The sequence below is a fragment of the Zootoca vivipara genome, chromosome 9 (assembly GCF_965207765.1).
Source record: "Zootoca vivipara chromosome 9, rZooViv2.hap1.1, whole genome shotgun sequence".
Lineage (NCBI taxonomy): Eukaryota > Metazoa > Chordata > Lepidosauria > Squamata > Lacertidae > Zootoca > Zootoca vivipara.
Genome location: NC_142592.1, coordinates 23,618,072 through 23,641,031, shown reverse-complemented (window position 1 = coordinate 23,641,031; position 22,960 = coordinate 23,618,072). Strand labels below are relative to the sequence as shown.

General features: G+C 42.1%; 1 protein-coding gene across 2 annotated transcripts in view; it reads left to right on the top strand.

The window, feature by feature from the left end:
- Positions 1–12,957: 12,957 nt before the first annotated feature.
- The window catches only part of NELL2 (neural EGFL like 2), a 119,366-nt gene continuing 109,363 nt past the window's right edge, over positions 12,958–22,960 (top strand). The window contains exons 1-2 of one of the 2 annotated variants that reach the window (XM_088676462.1): positions 12,958–14,072; positions 14,463–14,591. In XM_088676462.1, coding sequence (XP_088532588.1) covers positions 14,015–14,072; positions 14,463–14,591 — 187 coding nt within the window. In that variant the 5' untranslated portion in view covers positions 12,958–14,014. The remainder of the gene's footprint in view (positions 14,073–14,462; positions 14,592–22,960) is intronic. The other variant, XM_035128429.3, reaches the window with a different exon arrangement.

Sequence of the window (22,960 nt, the reverse complement as noted above, 5' to 3'; positions counted from 1 at the left end):
GTAAAAAGGTAAAGGACCCCTGGACAGTTAAGTCCAGTCAAAGGTGACTATGGGGTTGTGGCGTTCATCTCACTTTCAGGCTGATGGAGCCGGTGTTTGTCCACAGTTTTCCAGATCCTGTGGCCAGCGTGACCAAACCACTTCTGGCACAACAGAACATCGTGATGGAAACCAGAGTGCACAGAAACGCCATTTTCTTTCCCGCCACAGCGGTACCTATTTCTCTACTTGCACTGGTGTGTTTTTGAACTGCTAGGTTGGCAGGAGCTGGGACAGAGCAAAGGGAGCTCACCCTGTCATGGGGATTCGAACCGCCAACCTTCTGATCAGCAAGCCCAAGAGGCTCAGTGGTTAGGCCACAGCACCACCCACTGAATCTCCCTTTAACACTGGTGATGGGACAGCATCTTCCAGCACACCTGAGAGCAGTGGGTTAGTTTAAGGAGAACACAGCAGACCACATGCCACCCCAAGCTCACCACATGCCACCTCAGACACATCATTGCCATTCCCTGCTCCCAACATCTCAGGCAGCTGGATCCTTCCGCCTAGGATAATGTGAAGGATGAAGGTGCCATATTCCTTTTTTTTTCTTTTTTTTTTTAATTTAAAAAGTAAACTTTATTGAATCATTTTTAAAAGCATGTACAATAAAATTATAAGTTCACAAAATCCAAACAACAAATATGAAAATAAAACCACTTCCCAACTCTTAACGTGTCGCTTATTTCTCCTATTCACTATATTCTTGCGTTGTCATTTCTCCATTTATATCATATTAATATAAATCCCTTTCCTTTTCCCTTGATTCTTTTAACAAAAAAACCCTATTCTCTTCTAACCTAAACAGACCCTTAACTCCGTTTGGATATTCTTCTTCCTAAAATATTCTTCCACATATTCCCACTTTTTAATCAATTTCTGTTTCGATACATTTCTAATTACGGCAGTCATTTTGTCAAGATTCATAAATTCAACTAGCTTTATCTGCCAATCTGCTACCCCTGGTGCCTCTTCTTTTTTCCAATTCTGACCTATCAATAATCGTGCTGCTGCACATCCATAAAGAAAAATGTCTCTTCTATCCTTAGGGAGGTTTTCTGGAAGCAAACTTAATAAAAAATATTCCGGTTTTCTTTTAAAAGTGACTTTCACTATTTTTTTAAATTCCTCATAGACATCCCCCCAAATTTTTTTAATTTTTATGCAACCCCACCAGCAATGCATATAATCCCCTATCCTGTTACTGCACTTTCAACAATTTTTATCGGTATTTTTATATATTTTGGCAATCTTATCCGGAGTAAGGTGCCAACGATAAAGCATTTTCAGCATATTTTCTTTGATTCCTTCGCAGGCCGTGAATTTCATTGTTCTCTTAAACAAATTTTCCCATTGTACTTTATAGATTGGTTTGCCCAGATCCTGTGCCCATTTAATCATAACACACTTTATTTCCTCATCTTTTAATTCCCATTCCAAAAGATATTTATAAATTTTGGATAATAATTTGGTCTTATTGTCAATTATTAATTCCTGAATCTTGGATTTCCCTTTAGGGAACCCTTTGATTTTATGCTCCTTAAAAAGGCTTTGAACTTGGATATATTGCAGCCAACTAGCACAATTTGACCTAATCTGCTCATATGATTTCAATATTAATTGGTCTCCTTTCTTTTCTAATACATCTTGATAAGTTAGACAATTTCTCTTTTGGATTTTCCCTCCCACTGCTGTCATTTCTAGTGGGGAAGCCCACCACGGGATTTGAGGTTCCAATAGATTCCTGAACTCCAACCAATTTTTAAATAAAGTTTTCTTTAAAACATGATCTGAAAATTGTTTAAATTTATTTCCCTCTCCCTGAACCAGGTAAGTATGCCAACCAGATGAATTTCTAAATCCCTCCACCGTCAATATTTCCTCATCTTCCAATACAAACCATTCCTTGAGCCAGCAAAGGCAGGCGGATGCATGGTAAAGCCTAAGATCTGGAACCCCCCAACCCCCTCTTTCTTTAATATCCGTAAGCAATTTGTACTGTATCCTTGGTTTTTTCCCCATCCAAATGAAATTACTTAAATCCCTCCTCCAATTATCGAAAATTTCCTTTTTACCTACTATAGGCAGCATCTGAAATAAGAACAGCATCTTTGGGAGTATTGACATTTTAATTGCCGCAATTCTTCCTGAAAATGAGAGTTTCAAATCTTTCCATCGGTCAATATCCTTTTTAATCTCCTTCCAAACTCTTCCATAATTATTTTCAAATAAATTTATATTATTTATGCCAATTACAATGCCCAAATATTTGAATTTTTTTACTATCTCCCATCCTAAAGATTTCTCCAAATTATCCAATTCATTTCCCTTTATATTTTTGACCATCACCTTAGTTTTTTTCCCATTGATTCTAAGCCCCGATATCTCCTCAAAATTTTTTAGAACTTCCCTCAAGCCTTTAATCGTTTCCTCTGGATCTTCTACCATTACCAACATATCATCCGCGAAAGCGCTGATCTTATATTCTTTCCCCTTAACTTTAATTCCTTTAATTTCTTTGTCTTCCTTGATATCAATTAACAGGAATTCAATTGACAGGACAAACAGCAACGGGGAGAGGGGGCACCCCTGCCTCGTTCCTCTTCCTATCTCAAATTCCTCCAACACCTCCCCGTTTAAAATTAACTTTGCAAATTGTTTACTATATATCGAATTGATTCCTTCAAAAAATCTCCCATTTATGCCATATGTCTCTAGCGATTTCTTCATAAACGTCCAACATAATGAATCAAAGGCTTTTTCGATATCAAGGAAGACAAAGCCCGCTTTTTTCCCCGGGGTCCAGTCTAGGTATTCTATCAGATCCAAAAGGATTCTTATATTTCTAGACATCATTCTTCCTGGTAAAAATCCTTGCTGATTCTTCCCTATGATTCTGATCAAAATCTTTTTTAATCTACTAGCCAAGATATCCGCATAAATTTTGTAATCTGTATTAAGAAGAGAAATCGGCCTGAAATTTCCTACCTGCTTAAATTCCTCCTCATCTTTCGGAATCAAAGTCACATATGCCTCCTGCCACGTCCTTGGCACCGAGCCTCCTTCTAAGATACCATTCACCAATTTTTGATATACCCCTCCTAATTCTTCTTTAAAAATTTTATAATGCTGGCTTGAAATGCCATCTGTCCCAGGGGACTTGCCTGATTTAGCTTTATTAATAGCATCATATATTTCCTGTAATGTCACAGGGTTATTAAGTGCTTCTCTTTCTTCCTCCGTGATTATTTCTCTCCTCCTTTCCCTGAAATAATTATTTAATTTTTCTTCATTTATCCTGCCTTTATCATATAATTTTTTATAATATTTAATAAAACATTTTTGAATGTCTTCTATTTTTGTTAACCTTACCTCACCATCCTTAATCCCACTAACTATCCTTTCCTTTTGGATCTTTCTTAATTTCCATCCTAATAGTTTCCCCGTCTTATCTCCCCACTCAAAATTTCTTTGTTTAGCCCATTTAATCTTGTTTTCTATTTCCTGGCCTATCAATGCAGAGAGCTCCTTCTGTAATATTTTAATTCTCACCCCCAACTCTTTATTATTTGGATCGTCAACTAATTCTTCCTCTTTCTTACCAATTTCTTTCTTTATCTCTTCTATGTTTTTCTCTCTTTCTCCTTTTATTCTGCTCTTTTGTTGGATATACAGTCCCCTAACAAAGGCCTTCCCCGCATCCCATACTGTTGTTATATCTACTTCTTCTGAAATATTATTTTTATAGAATTCTTTTAACAGTTCTTTCATTTTTTTTACAAATGCCTCATCGTTTAAAATCCTCTCATCCATCCTCCACCTATTAAATTTCATATTTTTCCCTTTAATTTTTGTCATAATTGGGTTATGATCAGTTATTGATTTAATCATTATTGCGCATTTATTTGCTTTCTGAATTAAGCCAGGTGTTAGCCAAATCATATCAATTCTAGATGCTGATCTTTTAGCATGGGAAAAATAAGTAAATTTCTTCTCAGTCGGGTTATCCCTTCTCCAGATATCTACAAATTCATAATTCTTAATCAGGTTTAGAAAATTTTCTGGTAACTTCCCTCTATCCTTTTTCCTTTCCCTTCTATTTGATCTATCTAGTTCTGGTTGTGTTACCCCGTTAAAATCTCCTAATAAGATTATTTCCTCATCCATAATATACTCTCCCATCTTTTCTCCCAATTTTTTAAAGAAATCTTTTTTACAACCGTTTGGCGCGTAGATATTTATCACTACTACATTCTTATCTGGGATAGTTAGTCTCACTCCCACCATCCTACCCTCCTCATCCTGAAATAATTTCTCCGATTTGATATTTTGTCTGACATAGATTACTACCCCCTTTTTCTTTTTCTTATTGCATGAAAAAAATTCCGTTCCTAATCTTTTATTGACTAATATTCTCTCGTGTTTTTTAGAAATATGGGTTTCTTGGAGCGCAATAACATTCCAATTATTCTTTTTCAATATGCGTTCTATCTTGTTACGTTTACACTTATTATTTAACCCGTTGGTATTCCAAGAAACAATATTAAGATCCATTACTTTATTAAATTTCACACAAAAAAAGATTTCTAAAAAATATTTCTACATAGGCAGATTATTCTCTCGAAACAGCTTTAATACAAAGTAGAATGAATTTTTCTAAAGAAGAGGTTATGATCCAGTTTGGCACTTCTGCTATTACTCTCAGGGTTACTTGTACACCTAAACTTACAAAGAAGAAAATTCAACAGATCAGATTATCAGTTCAGACTATTTTTGCTAATCTCCCATTCAATCATTCAAGTTCGTCTCCCCCTTCCTCCCCTTCCTTAAAGAGCTCTTTCCTGTTTCTATTACAGAATCTCTCCGCTTCTTCCACCGATCGGAATGTTCTTTTTCTACCTTTAAATACAAAGGTGAGCCCCTCGGGATACTCCCAAGCAAACCAAATACCCTGTTTTGTTAGGGCCTCTGTCAAGGTGCCATATTCCTTGCTTTATGATCAGTCCCTCTGTTTCCAGTGTTCAGGTGTGAGTGCCATACTGGAATGAATGGAATTCTGACTGACCGCTGGGGTGGAGAACCAGAAAACCATATTGGATGGGGAATGTAATAAATTAGTGTGGATGATGATGATATCATGTTTACTCAGAAATACATCCCACTGTGTTCAGTGGGACTCATTCTTAGTATCACAATATGAAAGCCCTGGTGCTTTGCCGAAAGGAAACAAAAGCACTCTTTTAAATATTAAATGGTTCAAGTCAGAAAACAGCAAGGGAAAATGTCTAAAGAGTTGAGGAATGCTGGCAAATTAGAGGTCCAGCAAAGGGAACAGTGGGTGAGGTATCAGAGAAGGGGAGCTGATGGGGGGGGGGACAGATATGTTAGATAATGTGAGAGACTGAAGAAATAGAGGTCCTCATTAAACACTGAAGAGGCATTTAAACTCGGCACGACTTAGTTCCAAGCAGCTTTGTTTAGGATCAGGTGGTAAATGTTTTGAGGTTTATCAAGACAAACACAACTGCTCCTGGGATTTGCTGCTTCGAAGGTGTGACATTAGGAACAGGTGAAAATAGACTTGGTGGCCTCGCCTTATTGTCGTTTGGGACTTGTGTGCACTGCAAAAGATTTACACCCCCCCCCCCCAATATGTAGTATTATTCTGCCATGGGGGAATCTAGCTGAACACAGGAAAGGTTGTCAAAGCCCAGAACCACAAGTGCCCATGAGTCATTGTACCTGGACTAATCTTTGATCTAAGAAATGCCCTTAACCATCATAAAGCATTAGATCAGCACAAAACTGGAGAACATGCTTCTCTGTGACAATGGAACATGTCTTGTACTCTGTTTGAAAACCACATCAGTCTATGTTTTACATATCATTTAGGACAGTGATATCAAAACAATGGGATCAGCTTTGCAAGATGTACACAAAATTTTCAACACAGCTAAAGAGCATCACCTGTTTTTTTTGTTTTAGAAGTAGGTCAGTGGTTTGTACTACTTAAAGTTACTTGGAATATCCAGGTTCTGGGTAAGAAATGCATGTCTAAAACTACAGCAAATGAAATATTCATGGTTTTCTTTAAAAATAAATAGACTGAGTTAAGATGAAGAAAGAGATACAGTATTTGCCTAATGCAATGGATGTCATCATTGGTTTGTTTTAAGAGTGCTTTTCATATTCTTATTCTGGAATCTGATGACCTTGAAGTATTGTCAATCTTTCATTTTTGTCCTTAGCAGCCAAGGGGGAATTGTGCAACTAAATACCAGATCAAATTTCCACATTTGGAAGCAACTTGTTTTGCATTAAGATTTATCCAGACATTTGTTTTTCTATCAATAAAACTTGTTTATATAATTTCCTTTCTTCCCAACTTTGCTCCAACTAACTTTTCTCCAAGCAGTGAGCATTTTTCTTACCTTCATTTTATTGCTACAATCACCAGTGTCTAAATAGGGCTTTGAACCACGCCTAATATGACCCTCTAGTAGTCTAGTTAGTACACTGGCCATCTCTTATATTTTAACTACACACAGTCTTCCTGCCATTCCCTTCTACTGATTTTTAATGAATAGCACTTTCAAATATTGGGTAAATCTCAAACAGTTAAGTATGCTTAAGAGTGCAAACCTATTTACATTGGCTCAGATTGAGATCTAGGCAGCAATCCTATGCATACAACCTTGAGAGTAAATTCTACTGAAAATAGTGGGACTTGCCTTTGAGAAAACATGCTTGGATTGTGCTGTAGTTTCAGGTAAGTTATGCCTGGTGTGTATCTTACACCATGGACTTTTACTAGACTAGAATCGAGTGTCAAAGTACCACTTACGATGTGTGCATGAAATTCTTACATGCGATGTACAAACACACTCTTTAATGGCCACTTGGAAGTTGGGGTGCCATAACAATACTTTTTTTTTCTTAAAGTGTCAGCTGCCTTGATAATCTGACTCCAAGTCAAACAAGTGTGGGGTATGTAAAAATAAATATATTAAATATTATGGATTGTCAGATCTCCCCATAAAATCTGTCCAACTTACTATGTCCCATTTTATCAGTTGTTCCAGTATCGTATTAGTATATGTATTGAATAGAAATGGAGACAGGCTGGTGAGAAACCCTTACTCTTGCTTTTGATTTCAAAGGTAGAAATAAAATTACATGCTTCTCAAACACCAGGTACACACTGAGTTCATCTATTGATGGAAGAAGCATCTGTTCTGCCGCTCATGTCAATTTAACATATTTGCCTCGGCAGATCAGAGGAACTGCTGTATTTTGCAAGAGGATGTATCAGCCTGCTTTGATGAGTCTTGTCACTCTCACTTATTTCCACCCAGATCGATACAAGAGTTCATGGAGCTGCTTACAAATACAATGAAAGCTAACCGTTAGAGCAACAATGCAAAGGACTAGCTTCTCCAACATGAGCCTGATTAACCAAATACTAATTTAGGCTTAGGAACTCTGTGGGCCTCCAAAGGTTGATGGACTCAAACTCCCATAATCCCCAGTTAGCATGGCAAATGTTCAGGGGTGACGGAAGCTGACGTTCAACAATATTTAGAGAGCCACAGCCTCCATATTCCTCCCATAAGTTATCACCAGAGGTCCTTCTCAGAGTCCCTCTGCCTTTCAAAATGGGAAAGATAACCGGGGAGTGTACCTTCTCAATTGTGGAGTTACCTCCCTTGGAAGGATTGCCGGATGCTGAACCTGATGCGTGTTTGGTGCCAGGCTTTCTGTTAGTACAAATGTTCCTGCACACCATCAAAACCGATGCAACCATCTGTATTAGTGCTACTGATTTGTGCTGCTCAACTCAGGTTTTGATTGCTCTACTGTGTTATGTTTATGTTTGATGTTATTTGATTCTGGTTTGATCTTGAATCTTTATAAGATGCTCTGTTAAACTGAAGGACAGCATTATATAACAACAACAACAACAACAACAACAACAATTATCATTGTGCAGGCACTGCATTTCGGTATCATTCTTGAGCCCTCCGAGAGAGTCCTGACACTGACATGTATATGTTCTAACATATAAATTTTTTGCCCCAAAGTTAGGCTGAAGGCTTGCCTGAAGGTACTTTTAAATGGCCTGGTAGACAGTTGACTTGCATGGTAATCTAATCTAATCTGTATCTATTTATATCTGTCTATATCCTTATGTAGGGAGCCAGGTGGCGCTGTGGGTTAAACCACAGAGCATAGGGCTTGCTGATCAGAAGGCCGGCGGTTTGAATCCCTGCGATGGGGTGAGCTCCTATTGCTCAGTCCCAGCTCCTGCCAACCTAGCAGTTCGAAAGCACCTCAAAGTGCAAGTAGATAAATAGGTACCGCTCCAAGTGGGAAGGTAAACAGCGTTTCCGTGCGCTGCTCTGGTTCGCCAGAAGCAGCTTTGTCATGCTGGCCACATGACCTGGAAGCTGTATGCCGGCTCCCTCGGCCAATAACGCGAGATGAGCGCCGCAACCCCAGAGTTGGTCACGACTGGACCTAATGGTCAGGGGTCCCTTTACCTTTACCTATATCCTTATGTATCTCTATGTATCTATGCATCTATTTATCACCTACCAATTCACACATAGATTTATTGACAGATTGATATATACATTTCAAAAGCATCTCATGAGTTTGGAACTGTTGAGAGTTGATTCATGATGTTTGATGGAAATGCACTTGAACTTGGGGAACATCCAGGCCACAGAAGAGCAAATGGCTATCAGTCAGCTGCGACCCGAATCCCAGCTACTACACCTGGCTCCTTCTTCTGTTTTGGGGTAGCGAAAAGACTAGAATCCAGGCAGCTCACCTGAAGCCCAGCTGCACCAACCCACTCCTCCCTCACTGATTTTTGACAGTGTAAAGACCTAGAATCCTAAAGAGGAGAAAATATATGCAATGAGAGCATGTGCTGGAGAGGGTAGGAGCCCAAATTTTGCCAAAGTGTATTCTTTTATGTAAGCTACTTTGAGGAATTTTTTAAAGGGAGGGTAGAAACCAAATGAATTAATGGATTGGGAGGCAAGGCTGAAATCACTTTGTACGTTAATCCCCGCTCACTATATGCCACTTGTGTGCAGTTGGCAGCATTGCCAGAGACTTGTGCGCTCCATATGTGCAGGGAGCCAGTTTGGGCAGTGAATAGTAACCCTGCAACCAGGTGGTCACATCAGTCTACCCCAGGCATCCCCAAACTCGGCCCTCCAGCTGTTTTGGGACTACAACTCCCATCATCCCTAGCTAAGAGGACCAGTGGTCAGGGATGATGGGAGTTGTAGTCCCAAAACAGCTGGAGGGCCGAGTTTGGGGATGCCTGATCTAACCCATCAACAGAATACTGCTATTTCCCCCCCTTTTAAAGTATCAGAACATTGGAAACTTTGAGTCCTGATGTGTGATCCACAATATGCGGCATCAAACATTTTATTTAGTTGTTGTATTTATACCCTACCTTTTTCTCCTAGGAGCTCAAGGTGGTGAACGTGGTTTTCACCCACCTCATTTAATCCCAACAACCCATTCAGGTACGTTAGGCTGAGAAACAGTGACTGGTTCAAGGTCACCCATTGAGCTCCATGGCCAAGTGAGGATTCAAACCCTGGTTTCCCAGGTCTCAGCCTGATACTGTAACGCCTACACTGATCCAAGTGACAAGAGAAATAAAAGTGCTTGCAAATGTATATACCAGCTCTGTAAATGGTTTCTTTCTCCACAGCTGAAAGTTATCACTTAGGAGTTGCTTCCTGATAAATCTGGAAAGAATCTAATCTTGTAGCAATCTGGAGGAGAGTTTACATGTACACAAAATGTTTGGCGCATTCGCAGCTAATGTGTCTTTCAGACTCCTTCATGCTGTGTGTGTGCGCATGTTTAATTTGCTCAGTTTCAGATTCTACCAGAACCTCCAGCAAATTATATGTTCCAGTGGTAGTCTCATACTTAAATATTATGACACCAATTCACAACAGGTGAAACAAATTAAGTGGCAGAGCATGGAGTGCTATCCAACAGAAGGTTGAATGAGTATTTATCTTAGCAAGGGATGATTCTGAGTGATGGGAAGCGATGGCAGGACTCTGATAATCAACACTCAGCAAAGGGCTCTCCAGTTGATTTTTTTAAACTAGGAAATCATCTGTGTTGTATGAGGATGCCAGTAGCTAATTTGATAAAGTGGCTCCTGGGCTGAGAGTTGTCTCTGGGTCAAACTAGACTGGCATGCTTGGTTTTGAGTCACTAAAAAGCACTGATAGAAGTGGGGATTTAATCCTTTGTCTCTCAATAGAAGCCAGGCTCATAGTAATGGCATATGCTGCACATTTTCAGAAATACTATTGTTCCCTTTCCATATTCTATAATTGAACTTTAGCATTCTCTCTTTTTAAAAAAATGAAAAATCTGACCAGGACTGAGTTTAGGTTAACCCTGCCACAAATTATGCCTTGTGAGCTGAAAGTTTGTGCTCTTGGAAAAAATTCCTTGTCCAGTTCATAACTTGAGTTGAGGTTCATCAGACTCACTTTCAAACATAGAACCACAGAACTGTAGAGTTGGAAGAGGCCTTCTGGATTCATCTAGTCCAACCCCCTGCAATGAAGGAATATGCAGCTGTCCCATAAGGAGATCAAACACGCAACCTTGGCATTATCAGCACCATGCTCTAACCGACTGAGCTATTTCATTTCATTTCATTTCATTTCCATCCCACCTTTTCTCTTCAAGGAGCTGAAGGTGGCATACATGGTTCTCCTCTTCCTCATTCAATCCCCACAACAACCCTGTGAGGTAGGTTAGGCTGAGAGAGGTGGTGACTGCCCCAAGGTCGCCCAGCTTAGTGGGGGATTTGAACTTTGCTCTCCCAGGGACACTATAACCACTACACCACACGTTTTCTGCTTGCCACATACTGGAGCTGAGGTTTGAAACAAAACCATGTCCAGTGTGTCCCTTTGAGCGAGCGCTGCTCCTTCTCCACGTAGCCTTCGAAGTCTCGCCTTTTCTCTTGCAGAGCTGCTTTCAGGAGCTCTCCAAGTGCTGATCAGAGATGTCGCCAAAAAGCGCAAGCTGGTGCCTCGCCCTCGCGGTTTGGGAATTACTGTACCCCGCAACCCGCATGCGGGGGGCAGGGAGGAGGGGGAAGAGTACGGCTCTTTCACCCAGTCTCCTGGAGACGGGGACAAGCGGGGTCCTTCGATGTTGCAGCGCGTGAGAAACCGGGGCTCACTCTTCGCTGGTTTCACCCGTCTCCTGCTACCACCTCCTGTTCACCACCGATCAGTATTTCCTAGGAATGGTGAGATGTCAGTGGACGCGCAAAGCTGGGACTCAGGCGCGTCGGAACAAGCATACCAAAAGGATCGCCCCCTCCCGAATTTGGGGGATTCTTCGGTTACATGCAAGAAAGATGCACTTCAACCATTGGGTCTAGGCTGGATTACAGGAAAGTCTCTTTCACAAGGGCAAGGAGTCGATTCCGCTTTCGCTCAGGCTGTACAGGGGGAATTGTATCATCGCGTGGTGGCTGCCCCTTGCCTGCAGATTACTCCTTCTTTTCCGAATCCCAAACTCGTCGGCTTCTTATACACGTGTTCATCTTCTTTGGGGATCCCGCACGAGCTGTTTCCAGGCTTTATTCTGTACGTGTGCGTGGGGAGTGGGAGCGCGATTTCTATCCAGAAGGATACCAAGATGGCATATGCACAGCAATACAATACAGCGTGCATGTGTGAACCTGTTACGAAGCATGCTTGGAGGTTTCACAAGGAAGGAATGTAGGGTACACGCTTGGCATGCAGAAGGTCTCAGGTACAATATCTTGGTATCTCCCGGTCGGACTGGCAACTTCTTCTGTCTGAAATTTTGGCGAACTGCTGCCCCTAATACAGAGCTAGAGGGAGCAACGATGTGACGCAGTATGAAGCAGCTTCCCATGAGAATCTTTTTACTTTTATTATTACTTCAAAGCTTCCTAGTCACTAAAGTATTCGAAAAGTTAAAGGCACCCATGTTGGCCCATAAAAAAACATAAATTCAAAAAAATCCATATTAGCAATACCTTTTTTAGGTCAACCAAAATGTCACAGAACGGTCAATCAATCAATCATTTTATTTGTATGCAGCCTTTCCGAACTTAACACCATGCTCAAGGCAGCTTTCAACATATAAAAAATTACATAACTACAAATGTAAGAAAAGTAGTCATAAAGAATAAAACATCAAAAAGTACAGAATTTAATCGAACAATTTTCGCATAAATCATAAGATCCAAAATAAAAATACAAAAAATTAACAACAACACCCACCGCAGCAACAACCTGGCTTAAAAATACCCCAACCCAAAATTCCAATTTCCCCGTAAATCTTCACCAGGCTGGATGGCAAAAAGACCCCTCAAGGGCAGCAGAGGCTGCTGTTCAAGGCATCCTTTTATAATCTGAGACAGCTTTAAAGATGGAGTGTGGGACCTGGAGGAGACATGCAGAAAATAGTCTCTTTCAGGTGGTCTGCAAGTTTCAGGTCGCCCCCCGGCCCCAGGCCTTCTTGGGAAGAAAAGCCAGGAAATGGCCACCCCCGATCTCTACAACTACAACAGCCACTGTTAAGAGAAGCGTTCCTGAACCTAAACCGCGGTTGTGGATTTGCCATTAGCTATTGGATGGGCTTAATTTGAGCCAGCATTCGTTCCCCAGCGCTGAGCCCCTGAACTCTTGGAAGCACCTCCGTGCATCTGACCATGCGCAGAATGCTTCCCCGCCCCTTCTGAATCAACCTCAGGCAGCTTCTCCCACGCGTTTAGACTCCCGACGGATTTTCATCCAGGTGCGCGCGGAGGGGTGGGGGCAAGTTACCGTGAGCGCAGCGACGGCTGGCGCCCATTGGGATTGGTAGGGCGGAACGCAGGGAGACCACCAGCAGGGGGCGCCAGAGCCAACGGCAGGCGGCGCCACCTAAATTCAGAGTTGCCCCCGCGCTCCTCCCTGCTGTTCTCCAAAGCCCACTGCACTGACTCCTCTAAGTCAGAAGGCAGCCACCGGCGGCAGAGACTGGCTGAGGGCACACTGCGGCGAGCAGGGTCTCGCTCGCCCGAATGGCGTATTCTTCTCCCGCGAGCAACGGCTCGTCTGTCTGCCAGGATTAAGCTCCCGGCAATACCTCTTGCTGTAGAGAAACGAAGCCTGAGTAGGAGCAGCCGCAGAGACACACACCACCAGCCTGAGTCGCCGTCGCGTTGCGCTCCCGCCCGCGGTCTCGAGCCTTTGGCTCCTGTGCCGTCGAGGAGCCTGAGGCTGGGAGGTGTTCGAAGGCGCCTCCTTCCCGCCTCCCGCCGGCGCGTCCTCATTGGCCGCCGCCTGCCGCCTCCCCCACGTCGCCGTCCTCAAACCCGCCGCCTTCTCTCGCTCTTTTGAGGCTGCCTGCAAGGAGGAGCCGGTGGCAGTGAGCGCTGGCGGCTGGTGACGGTGGCGGCGGAGGCTTGGTGACCGAGGAGCCCTGAGGAGAAAGAAAGAGCCTGTGTGTGCGTCGTGTGAGGGAGCGAGCGAGCGAGCGAGCGACACAAGGCTGGCGCTTCCCCTCCGCCGGGTCGCCTCGCGCCCTCCATTGTCTCTCCGCCGGGTTCCCTCCAACAGGTTCTGTGGCTGAGGCGCTTCTTCCGGCTTCCCCCTTTGGCGCTATTCCGCGCCCTTTTCGCGCCTCCGGGCAGCTGCTGCTGCTGCTGCTGAGGCGCCTCGGAGATGGTGCTGCGGACTGGGGAGGACTCGACTCGCAGCGCCGCCTCCTCCTTCGCCCGGTGGATTCTGGCTTTTTGCTGAGGGAGGGAAGAAGAACAAGGACGCCGAGGGGTGTGTGTGGAAGAAGACTGGGGCGTTCGCCTGCTTGGCTTCCTTCAGACCCGGCTTCTGCCTCGAGGACTATGGAGTGATTCTGGGCGCCGTCCTCCTTCCCCCGCGCCATGGAGTCCCCGGGCTGCTGGAGCGCCCTGGGCTTCTTCCTCTTCTGCCTGAGCTCAGGTGAGACTCGAGCGGGGCGTTCCAGGCACCAGCCTCTACTTGAGGCATGGGGGGGAGTCTTGGGGTGTGTCTCTCAACCTCCCTCTTCCCCACCCCGATGGGGAATGGGCTCAATATGGGGAGATGGGCGGGGAGAGGGAGGACGAAGGATCCGGGAAGGAAAACGAGCGGAGAACTTTGCGAAGGGATGCTGCGAAAGTAGGTCATGTAAATAGGACTGGCTGGTGCGGCTGAGGCGAGGAGGAGATACCTGCGCCTTCCAGAAGAACGGGAGTGGCAGCAGGATCGCCGGGGTGGGGAGGAGGAGGGTTTTTTTTTCTTGGGGGGGGGAAAGGAAAAGTTAGGGGCGTCGGTAGTAATTTCTCTTTTCTCTTCCCCGCCTGGATCCAGCGGTCGGCTTTGGCGTGGACCCCTCGTTGCAGATTGACGTGCTGGGCGAGTTGCAGCTGGGGGAGTCCGTGGCTGGAGTGCTGCAAGTGCAAGGGCTGCACAACGGGAGCAAAGCTTTCTTCTTCCAAGGTATGGGACCCCCATCCATCCAGGGGTGCCAACTTGAATAAAATATTGGGTGGGGGAGGGAAGCGCCGCCCCACGTAATCTACCACAAGATATGGCACACACACACTATTTGAACGGCAATTTCCATCAACTTTTTTTGGGGGGGGACAGGGCCCCCCTCCAATATTTTATTGGTGGGGGGGAGGGACCCCGAAGGGACCTCTGTCCCTAGGAGTTGGCTCCTATGCATGCATGCATCCTTCCTCATTCTCGCTTTGGCTCCAGGGCTGGCTCTGCAGGCAGGGTCAGCCCAGGCCACCTGAATAATTCCTGAACTTGCTGGCAAATGCGTTTGATCGAACTTTTTTTGCATTAACCGGATGGCAGGCGATGCTCCTCTGGGCTCTCGATGCGACTTGGTCCATTTGCTCAGCGAGACTCCTGCCTGCCTGCTCTGTTAAGCCTCGCTGATTCTCCCCCTCCCTCCTTCCACTTTTGTCTCTCTCCCCCGTCACTTTTCTGGCCCCTCTTTTGATGGATAGGCCCTTAATTAATGGTCAGCAGGAAAGCTGATGGCAGATGGCTTATTTTGCCAGGCGTGGGGAGCCCTGAATAATAAACAGATTCGTCTGGGCTGGCTGAGATTGGTTTATTTGGGAAGACACGCCAGGCTAAGCTCTTGTTCTCGCTGATGGTTGGAGGAGAAAATAAGACTAGGGAGAAAATATGGAACTAAGAGTGTGAAGAAGTGGGGAATGGGGATAACATACTGCATTTTTTCCATGGAACAAAATGTCAGCAGGAAAGATATAGAAACCCTTGCAAAAAGATTTGTTAACAGGTTATATACCCTTTACCCTTGTTAAATTTTGAACTTTTTTTGGGGGGGGGGCGACATAATGGGTGGCATAATCATACTCAGAGTAAACCTATTGAATGTAAGTAACAAATCAATGACTTTCATGAGTCCATTCTGAGTATGACTTAGTTAGCTAATCACCCACTAATTTTAAGGAATTTTAATAAATCTAAATGTTCCTTCCAAGAATAAGGAGACAGCTGTCTTTTGATTCGATTTCGCATTGATATATTCAAAGACACTTCTAGTGTAGGATTCCAAAAAGCAGCATTTATTTTGTGCAGTTTATAGCCTATTGTATAAAGGTAAAATATTCTGAGATAAATGCTTTCCCCATTCCCTTGTATGTCAAAAAGATTACATACAGAAGTAGATTTTTAAATCAGAATGCAGAACATTTCTGAAGTAGCTTATCAGACTGTTTATTTAAAAGGGCTGATATCATAGTGGTGTTGGGAAGGAAATGGAACAATGTTGTATGTGCGTGCTGAATGTTGCTATGTAAAGTTGGAGAACATGGTTCACACGGTGAATTAAGAAGAGTTTTAATTTGCTTCTGTATAGCGCATAGTCTATGTGTATAATTTGTTTTCTTAGGAGTTCCAGTTATAGGGTTCCCCCCCTTTTCTTTTAGTACAAGAGGCAAAGGGAGGCCTTGCAAAGAAGCTGTAATTTAAGGAAAAATCCAGGCAATGATGTTGGCTTGAACTTCTGAATCAATAAGATCATGTATCAAAAGCTGACTACCTAAGTCACTGGAGGACTCTGGAAGGATGTTATTCTACATTCAACCAGAGTGTGTCACTGTGACCATTAACACAGAAAAGTCAGAGTATACACTTTTAAAAAGAGAAATTGACACCTGCTATTTTTAAACAGAAAAAGCCTTCATTCAACAGGATGTAGACATCTACATGAAAGGGCTCTTGACAGAATAAAAATCTAAAATTCCAATTTTGAGGCTGGTAATATGAACAGTTCAGGACTGCACATACAGTGGTACCTCAGTTTAAGAACAGCCCTGTTTATGAACTATTCGGTTTAAGAACTCCGCAAAACTGGAAGTAGTGTCCTGGTTCGCAAGCTTTACCTCGGTCTAAGAATGGAAGCCGAACGATGGAAGGGCACTGGCGGCGGAAGGCCTCTAGGGAAAGCATGCCTTGGTTTAAAAATGGACTTCCAGAATGGATTAAGTTTGTAAACCACTGTATCACTGTATGCATTTTTATAAAAAACAAATGCAATTACAGCAAAGTAAATTTTAAAGTTTGGACGTTTCTATTTCTCCTATTTTTGCTGAGTTTGAAGACTTAGCCTGCATTTCTCTTTTTATTTTCAGAAAAAAATGGATGCTCAGCATTCATTTTTTCTTTATACACTTGTAATTGTAGATGCTTTTTAGCTTCCCTAAATTTGCTATGCATCTTGTAAAGTGATATAATTTCTTCTTGGAGGAGAGCCAAGCAAGTACAGCAACTCAAAGACTTTACATTCATTCTGATTATTGTTGTTGTCTCTTTCTCCTACCACCCCCCCCCCCCGGGAGTTGAGAAGAGGAGGCAGAATTTACAAAGAGTTGGAAGGGGTCCCAAGGGCCATCTAGTCCAGCCCCCTGCAATGCAGGAATCCTGCCTGGAGCTATCCCTGGGTGGGCTCAAACCACCAACCTTCTGGTTAACAGCCAGATGTGCTGACCCATTGCCCCACTGGAGACATTAAGTTTATCTAGTCAGGGATGCCATCTAGGTTATATTGCTTGAAAGATGTGGCATATTAAAATTAATTAAAAGTAATATGGTTCTCTCTCATCTCATTGGCCCCCAATGAGAGGGAGCATGCAGATTGCACGGGTCTCTTCCACCAGACTTTCCATCTATGTTGTTGCAATAGTTGCACAAGCTTGTGTGTGAGTACCGGTATGAATGAATGAAGGGGGGGGCACGGTTCCCGCAAATGAATATTTACAAGGATAAATTTAAAGTGGGAATGAATAACTATAGAGATCACATTGGTCACATGTACATCTATTTCAGCTATAACCTATGGAAATATATGAAGATGTGTCTTAGGCTGTAAACTTGCCTTTGATACATCTCAAGGATGTTTTTAAGACTACTCTGGAGTAAGTTGGCTGAAGCACTAATTGTCCTCAAGCTACAGCATACAGTAGTGAATCCTTTGCCTCTGAAACTTAGATTTTGCATTAAGATGTTTGCTGGAACACTGAATGTTAGTTTGCTATGAGGCATAGAAAACAAGAGGTCCTTGGCCTCACAAGCTGATGCACCTTTTCATGGACTTCTTTTTGATTGAGTTAATGAAAGTATAAGATAAATATCAACAAAACAATGCCATAATAGATATAAAATGAAAACAATGATATAGAAATGAAACATAGATTGACTCCTGGGTTTATATACATTATACCTAACTGAAATGACCTCAAAGAAGCTTCTCTGACTTTGTGAATTTTGCAGAGTGGGTTCTCCTGGGCATTTGTTGAATGGAATGGAATAGAACAGCCAAACAATCAGAAAACATACATAAATAAGCTTCAGTATCTATTATGATTGGTTAATTCTATTACTATGATCTGATGATGCATTGTATATTTGTTTGCAAAACAAGTCAATGTAGGTAAAAAATAAAAGCAAGTTATATGAACACCGGTAATTAACTGCAAAAATCCATATTTCGTTAAATAAGCCACCCTCTATTATAATTATTTCTGGGATGAGTCATAGAAAACATTGACTAAAAAGGAAATGGACAAAACGCAGTACTGTACCATTAGAAATAATGAATACAGCTGTCTACTGACTTTATTTTACTGTGCTTGACATATCGAGGACAATTAATTACGTATTTGATAACTTTAATGTGTACTGACCAGCTGAATGAGAGCTGGTGCTCAGTGTTAGAAGATGGGAGACATTCAGAAAAGACGTTCCTTTTTTGTTAGAACAGTTGGCATGTATGTATATAAAGTATGCTCAGTTATTTCAGCAAGCAAATGCATGCACACACCCCACCAACAACAACAGATGGGGTGGAATTATATGGTGCGTTGTGATAAAGCACACCATGGAACAGAACACCAAAGAGCAGATTTAATCTGTCAGCGTGATGCATGAAGGAACTTCAAAGTTAGTGGCTCCTCAATGGTTCTTTCTGCTGTCAGAAAATAAAACTAGAACAGGTCAATTTTTACTGTGGTATAGCAATACTATGTAGCTATGTTTAAAACTTATTATCATTATGGGGTTACAGTTTTCATGCTAACTTTATTTCTGTCTACATTTTTGGAAACAATGTTTGGTGTTGTTACTCAATCATAGGCCTTTTTTTCTCAGGGTGCAAGGCAAACGAAGCAAGCTTTTGCTGGTGTAGGGAACTTTGAAAAATAGACTTTTTTCAGAATTTGGCTTGAAGACACAGGGGAGAGAGATCTTTTGGCTTTTCATGCGTGTAATATGAAAGCATGAATGGACTGGAAGCATCCTACTCTGTCTATAAGCATACAGTGGTACCTCGGTTTATGAACACAATTGGTTCCGGAAGTCTGTTCATAAACTGAAGCGTTCATAAACTGAAGCGAACTTTCCCATTGAAAGTAATGGAAAGTGGATTAATCTGTTCCAGACGGTCCGCGGAGTAACCGTTCATAAACTGAAGCGAACTTTTCCATTAAAAGTAATGGAAAGTGAATTAATCTGTTCCAGATGGGTCCGCGGCGTTCATAAACCGAAAATTCATAAACCGAGGAGTTCATAAACCGAGGTTCCACTGTATAAGCTATTTCTTTAAGAGATTCTCACTCGGTTCATTCAGGACCTGAGAGAGGGAGACTTTTCCTAGCTGATATATGTAAAAAACATAGTATGCCCATTGCGTAATGCCTTTCTACCAAATAACAAGCAGAACTAGTATATGGATTTAAAAGGCATCTTCTGCTGCAGAATGAATAAAGCTGAGATACTTTCCATTCCTCTACATACATCATGCCACTTCTTATAGCAGGGGGTGGGATGGGGAGGACATCTTTTAGCCCAAGGGCTACTTTTTTTCATGAGCAACCTTTCTGGGGACTACATGCCTTTGGTTAGCAGAACCAATGGCCAAAAGAAAAGACAAGACTGACTCTTTACTTTGTACAGCAGCAGGCTACATCCTAGCCATGCAAAACCAGAGATTTCCAATACACACTTACTTCTCCATCCAGGCAAGCAGGAATATTACAGTTCATGGACACATTCTAACCAGGCAAAATAACTCAAGGAGGGTGTGGAATTTTAGGCTGTGTGCATGTTACTCATATTCTCCATCTCTAGTGCATTCCCACAAGTGGTGTCCAAAGCTGTGTACTTATGAAGCTGACCACAATCCATATCTATCATTGAGAAATACTGTTGTTTGATGCATTTCCCTCTCAAACTAGTAATACTAAATAATAATAATAATAATATAATATAATTGCACCCTCTCCATCTGGCTGGTTACCCTAGCCTATCCACCCTAGTTGGTTTCTGACCAATATAAAAACATAATAAAAACATCAAACATTAAAAACTTTCCTATACAGGGCTGCCTTCAGATGTCTTCTGAAAGTTGTGTAGTTATTCATCTCCTTGACGTCTGATGGGAGAGTGTTCCACAGGATGGGTGCCACTATTGAGAAGGCCCTCTGCCTGGTTCCCTGTAACTTCACTTCTTCTTCTTTTTAAAAATAATAATTTTTATTGAAGATTTTCAACTTAAAACATTTATCATAACATCATAACATAAACATTTAACCTACGGGGAAAAAAGAAAGAAAGAAAACTTACAAAAAAGGACACGAAAAAGAAAAAAAGAAGAAAAAAATGAAAAAGAGATTAAAAAACAGAAAGAAAAAAATTCCATCTCATCTAATATTCTTTAACATATCTTCGACTTCCCCATCCCTCCCTTCCCGTCCATTTTAATCCCAACTTCAGCAATTTTCCCCATTTAACAAATTCCTCTAATACTACTATCTAAATCTTCACATAATTGATTAATTTTAAATCCTATAATTTCCCTAAAAATATTCTATCTCTAAAAACCCCTTAGCCTATAAATTCCCTAAAAAATATTCCCAATTATTAAATCTAATTACCTCACTCTTGATCTATTACCCATATTTTTTAATACCCCCCTCCTTCCCCTGGTTGACAATTCCCTGTACACCCCAACCAGCTCCTTATAACAATGCATTTTCATACCATTTAATCCATTCCTTGTTTAAAATTCCCTATATCTTTCACCCCACTGCATCTCTTGCCCACTCCATGCCACCCCCTCTCTCCACCTCTCCTTCTGTTGCTCCATTCCCTGTCCCCAATTCCCTTTCCCAACTTTCTTCTTCTTGTCCCCCCAAAGCCGAATCTTGTTTTGATCTTTTGTCTTTGCCCGATTGTCATTGACCAGAATTTGCTCTCCCTCTCCTACTGAGAGGCCAGGATCCTGAGTCTTTTCTTGGGCTGGAGCCTTCTGGATAAAACCAATGTCCTTTGCAGCTTCTCTCACAAGTTGCCCAGGCTTCAAATTTTTTGGCTCGTCTTGAACCTCAACTTGTAATTCCAAAGTATCCTTTGGGGGAAACAATTTTATCACTTTTTTGAAACTCTGTGTCTGTCTTCTATATTCCTGCACATCCTCCACCAACTCTTGGATTTGTTCTAACAGATATTGCATACTGTCTTTGTCCAGTTGAGGACTCATTGTTTTGTCTATCCAGTTCCTTTGTGTTCTCAAATTACAGTGGGAGGTGTGAACTGCTATTTCCAAAGACGGTACACTGTTTCCCCCCAGATTGCCTTCAACACTTTTATTTATACTTGGTCCTTTACTTGTCCTGTTAAAATCCAACTTTACATTTTACTTCCAAAGTCTTTTACAGCACGAATCCTGCTATTTCAACACCTAATTCAAAAGTTCAAGAGTTCACAATAATAAATAACTTCCTAACCGGTGACATCACAATGGCGGCTGGTCTTTGTTTCCAGGCTCTTGCTCACAGGTTACCGAAGGGCTCGTTCCAGGTTTAAATTTTTGCAGAGATCAACAAAATCAAGTTTCCTTCCCTTGGCTCTGCCCCACAGGGAAGGGATCCAGCTTAATTTTTTAGCGGATCTCAAAGTCCCGGTTCAGCATTTTAGCTGCAGGTTCTGTGACTGCTTAATTGTCTCGGTGGTGGTGGTGGGCAGGGGAATGACCTCCATTTCCTTTTTAGATTCCCCTCCTAAGGCCAAATCTTCTCCAGTTATTATTCCAGAAATTTACTTACAAGTCCAATCTTTGCTTGGAGGTATCTGTCACTCAACTGTCACCGGCACGGAGCTTCGCAACCCAGAGGAAGCAATCTACCCAAGGCACTGTCCCGCTCTGCCTGCTCTCGGCGCTTCTAAAAAGGTGCTTCCCGGGCAGCGAGCGGGACTCTGAGGGGCTCAGCTGGGTACCCACGTCCCCGGAATGCTCAATCCGGGGGTTCTCCGGGGGGGCTGCGGTGCTCTCACGGCTCTCCCCCCCCTCTGGGGAGCAGCCATGTTTCCATGTTTCCCTTTGCAGACATTCTATTAGATACTACTTTAGAAGGCAAGGGATGGACTAGATTTGAAAATAATGTAGGGATCCTGCATTATAATCCAGGTTAAAAATCTTTGTCCTTGATTTTGTTTTCCTTCACTGGTTTTGCTAGAGTTTCTTGCTTTGAATAAGTATAGTATGTTAAGCAATGATTGAGGTGGGTCTTGTATCAATTCTTTATCTGAGCTGGAGAGGGTGGAAGCTTAAAAAAGACTGTTTAAGTAGCAAGTGCTGTTCAAAATGCCCTTTATTGCTTGCAAGAGTGTATGTTAAGAAAGTACCCTTAGCTAAAGCAATTTTTAAATAGTTTTTTAAAAAGCAAATTGCTGATACACATTGTTTCCCTGGTTTTGAGGATGATGCTAATTAATAAAATAGGTTGCAGAAAAATGCTAAATAATAAGGATCAAGTGTGTATGTGTGTGTGCGTGCGTGCATGCTGAGAATGAGTGTAGACCTTGTTTTTAGTAAGTGTTTTATGCATTTGAAACACTAGTTATAACCCTGCTGAAATTGCTGTGTAGTGAAGAATGGGTAAGAAATAGTTTAAATAAAATCAACAACAATAATATGTTTAAATAAACTTATTCATGGAAAGAGATGGAACTCTGCTTACAGGTGTGATGAAAAAGCTTGTCACAGTTAGATAAATGGGGGCTTTCAAAGAGCATGAAAACATATGCAGTAAACTTATCAGCGACAGACAGGCACAGATGGTAGTTCATGAAATGCTCCCTGGTCAAAATATAATAGGACAATAGATGCCGAAATGCAAAATAGTTTACAGTTGAAGAAAAAAAAAATCATCTATTTTACAAACAATGCATGTAGACCATAGTTCAGCTAAACTTAATTTACATTATTTCAAGGAATAAGCCCTACTGAGCATAATGAGACTTACTGTTGGGTAAACATACCGTACATA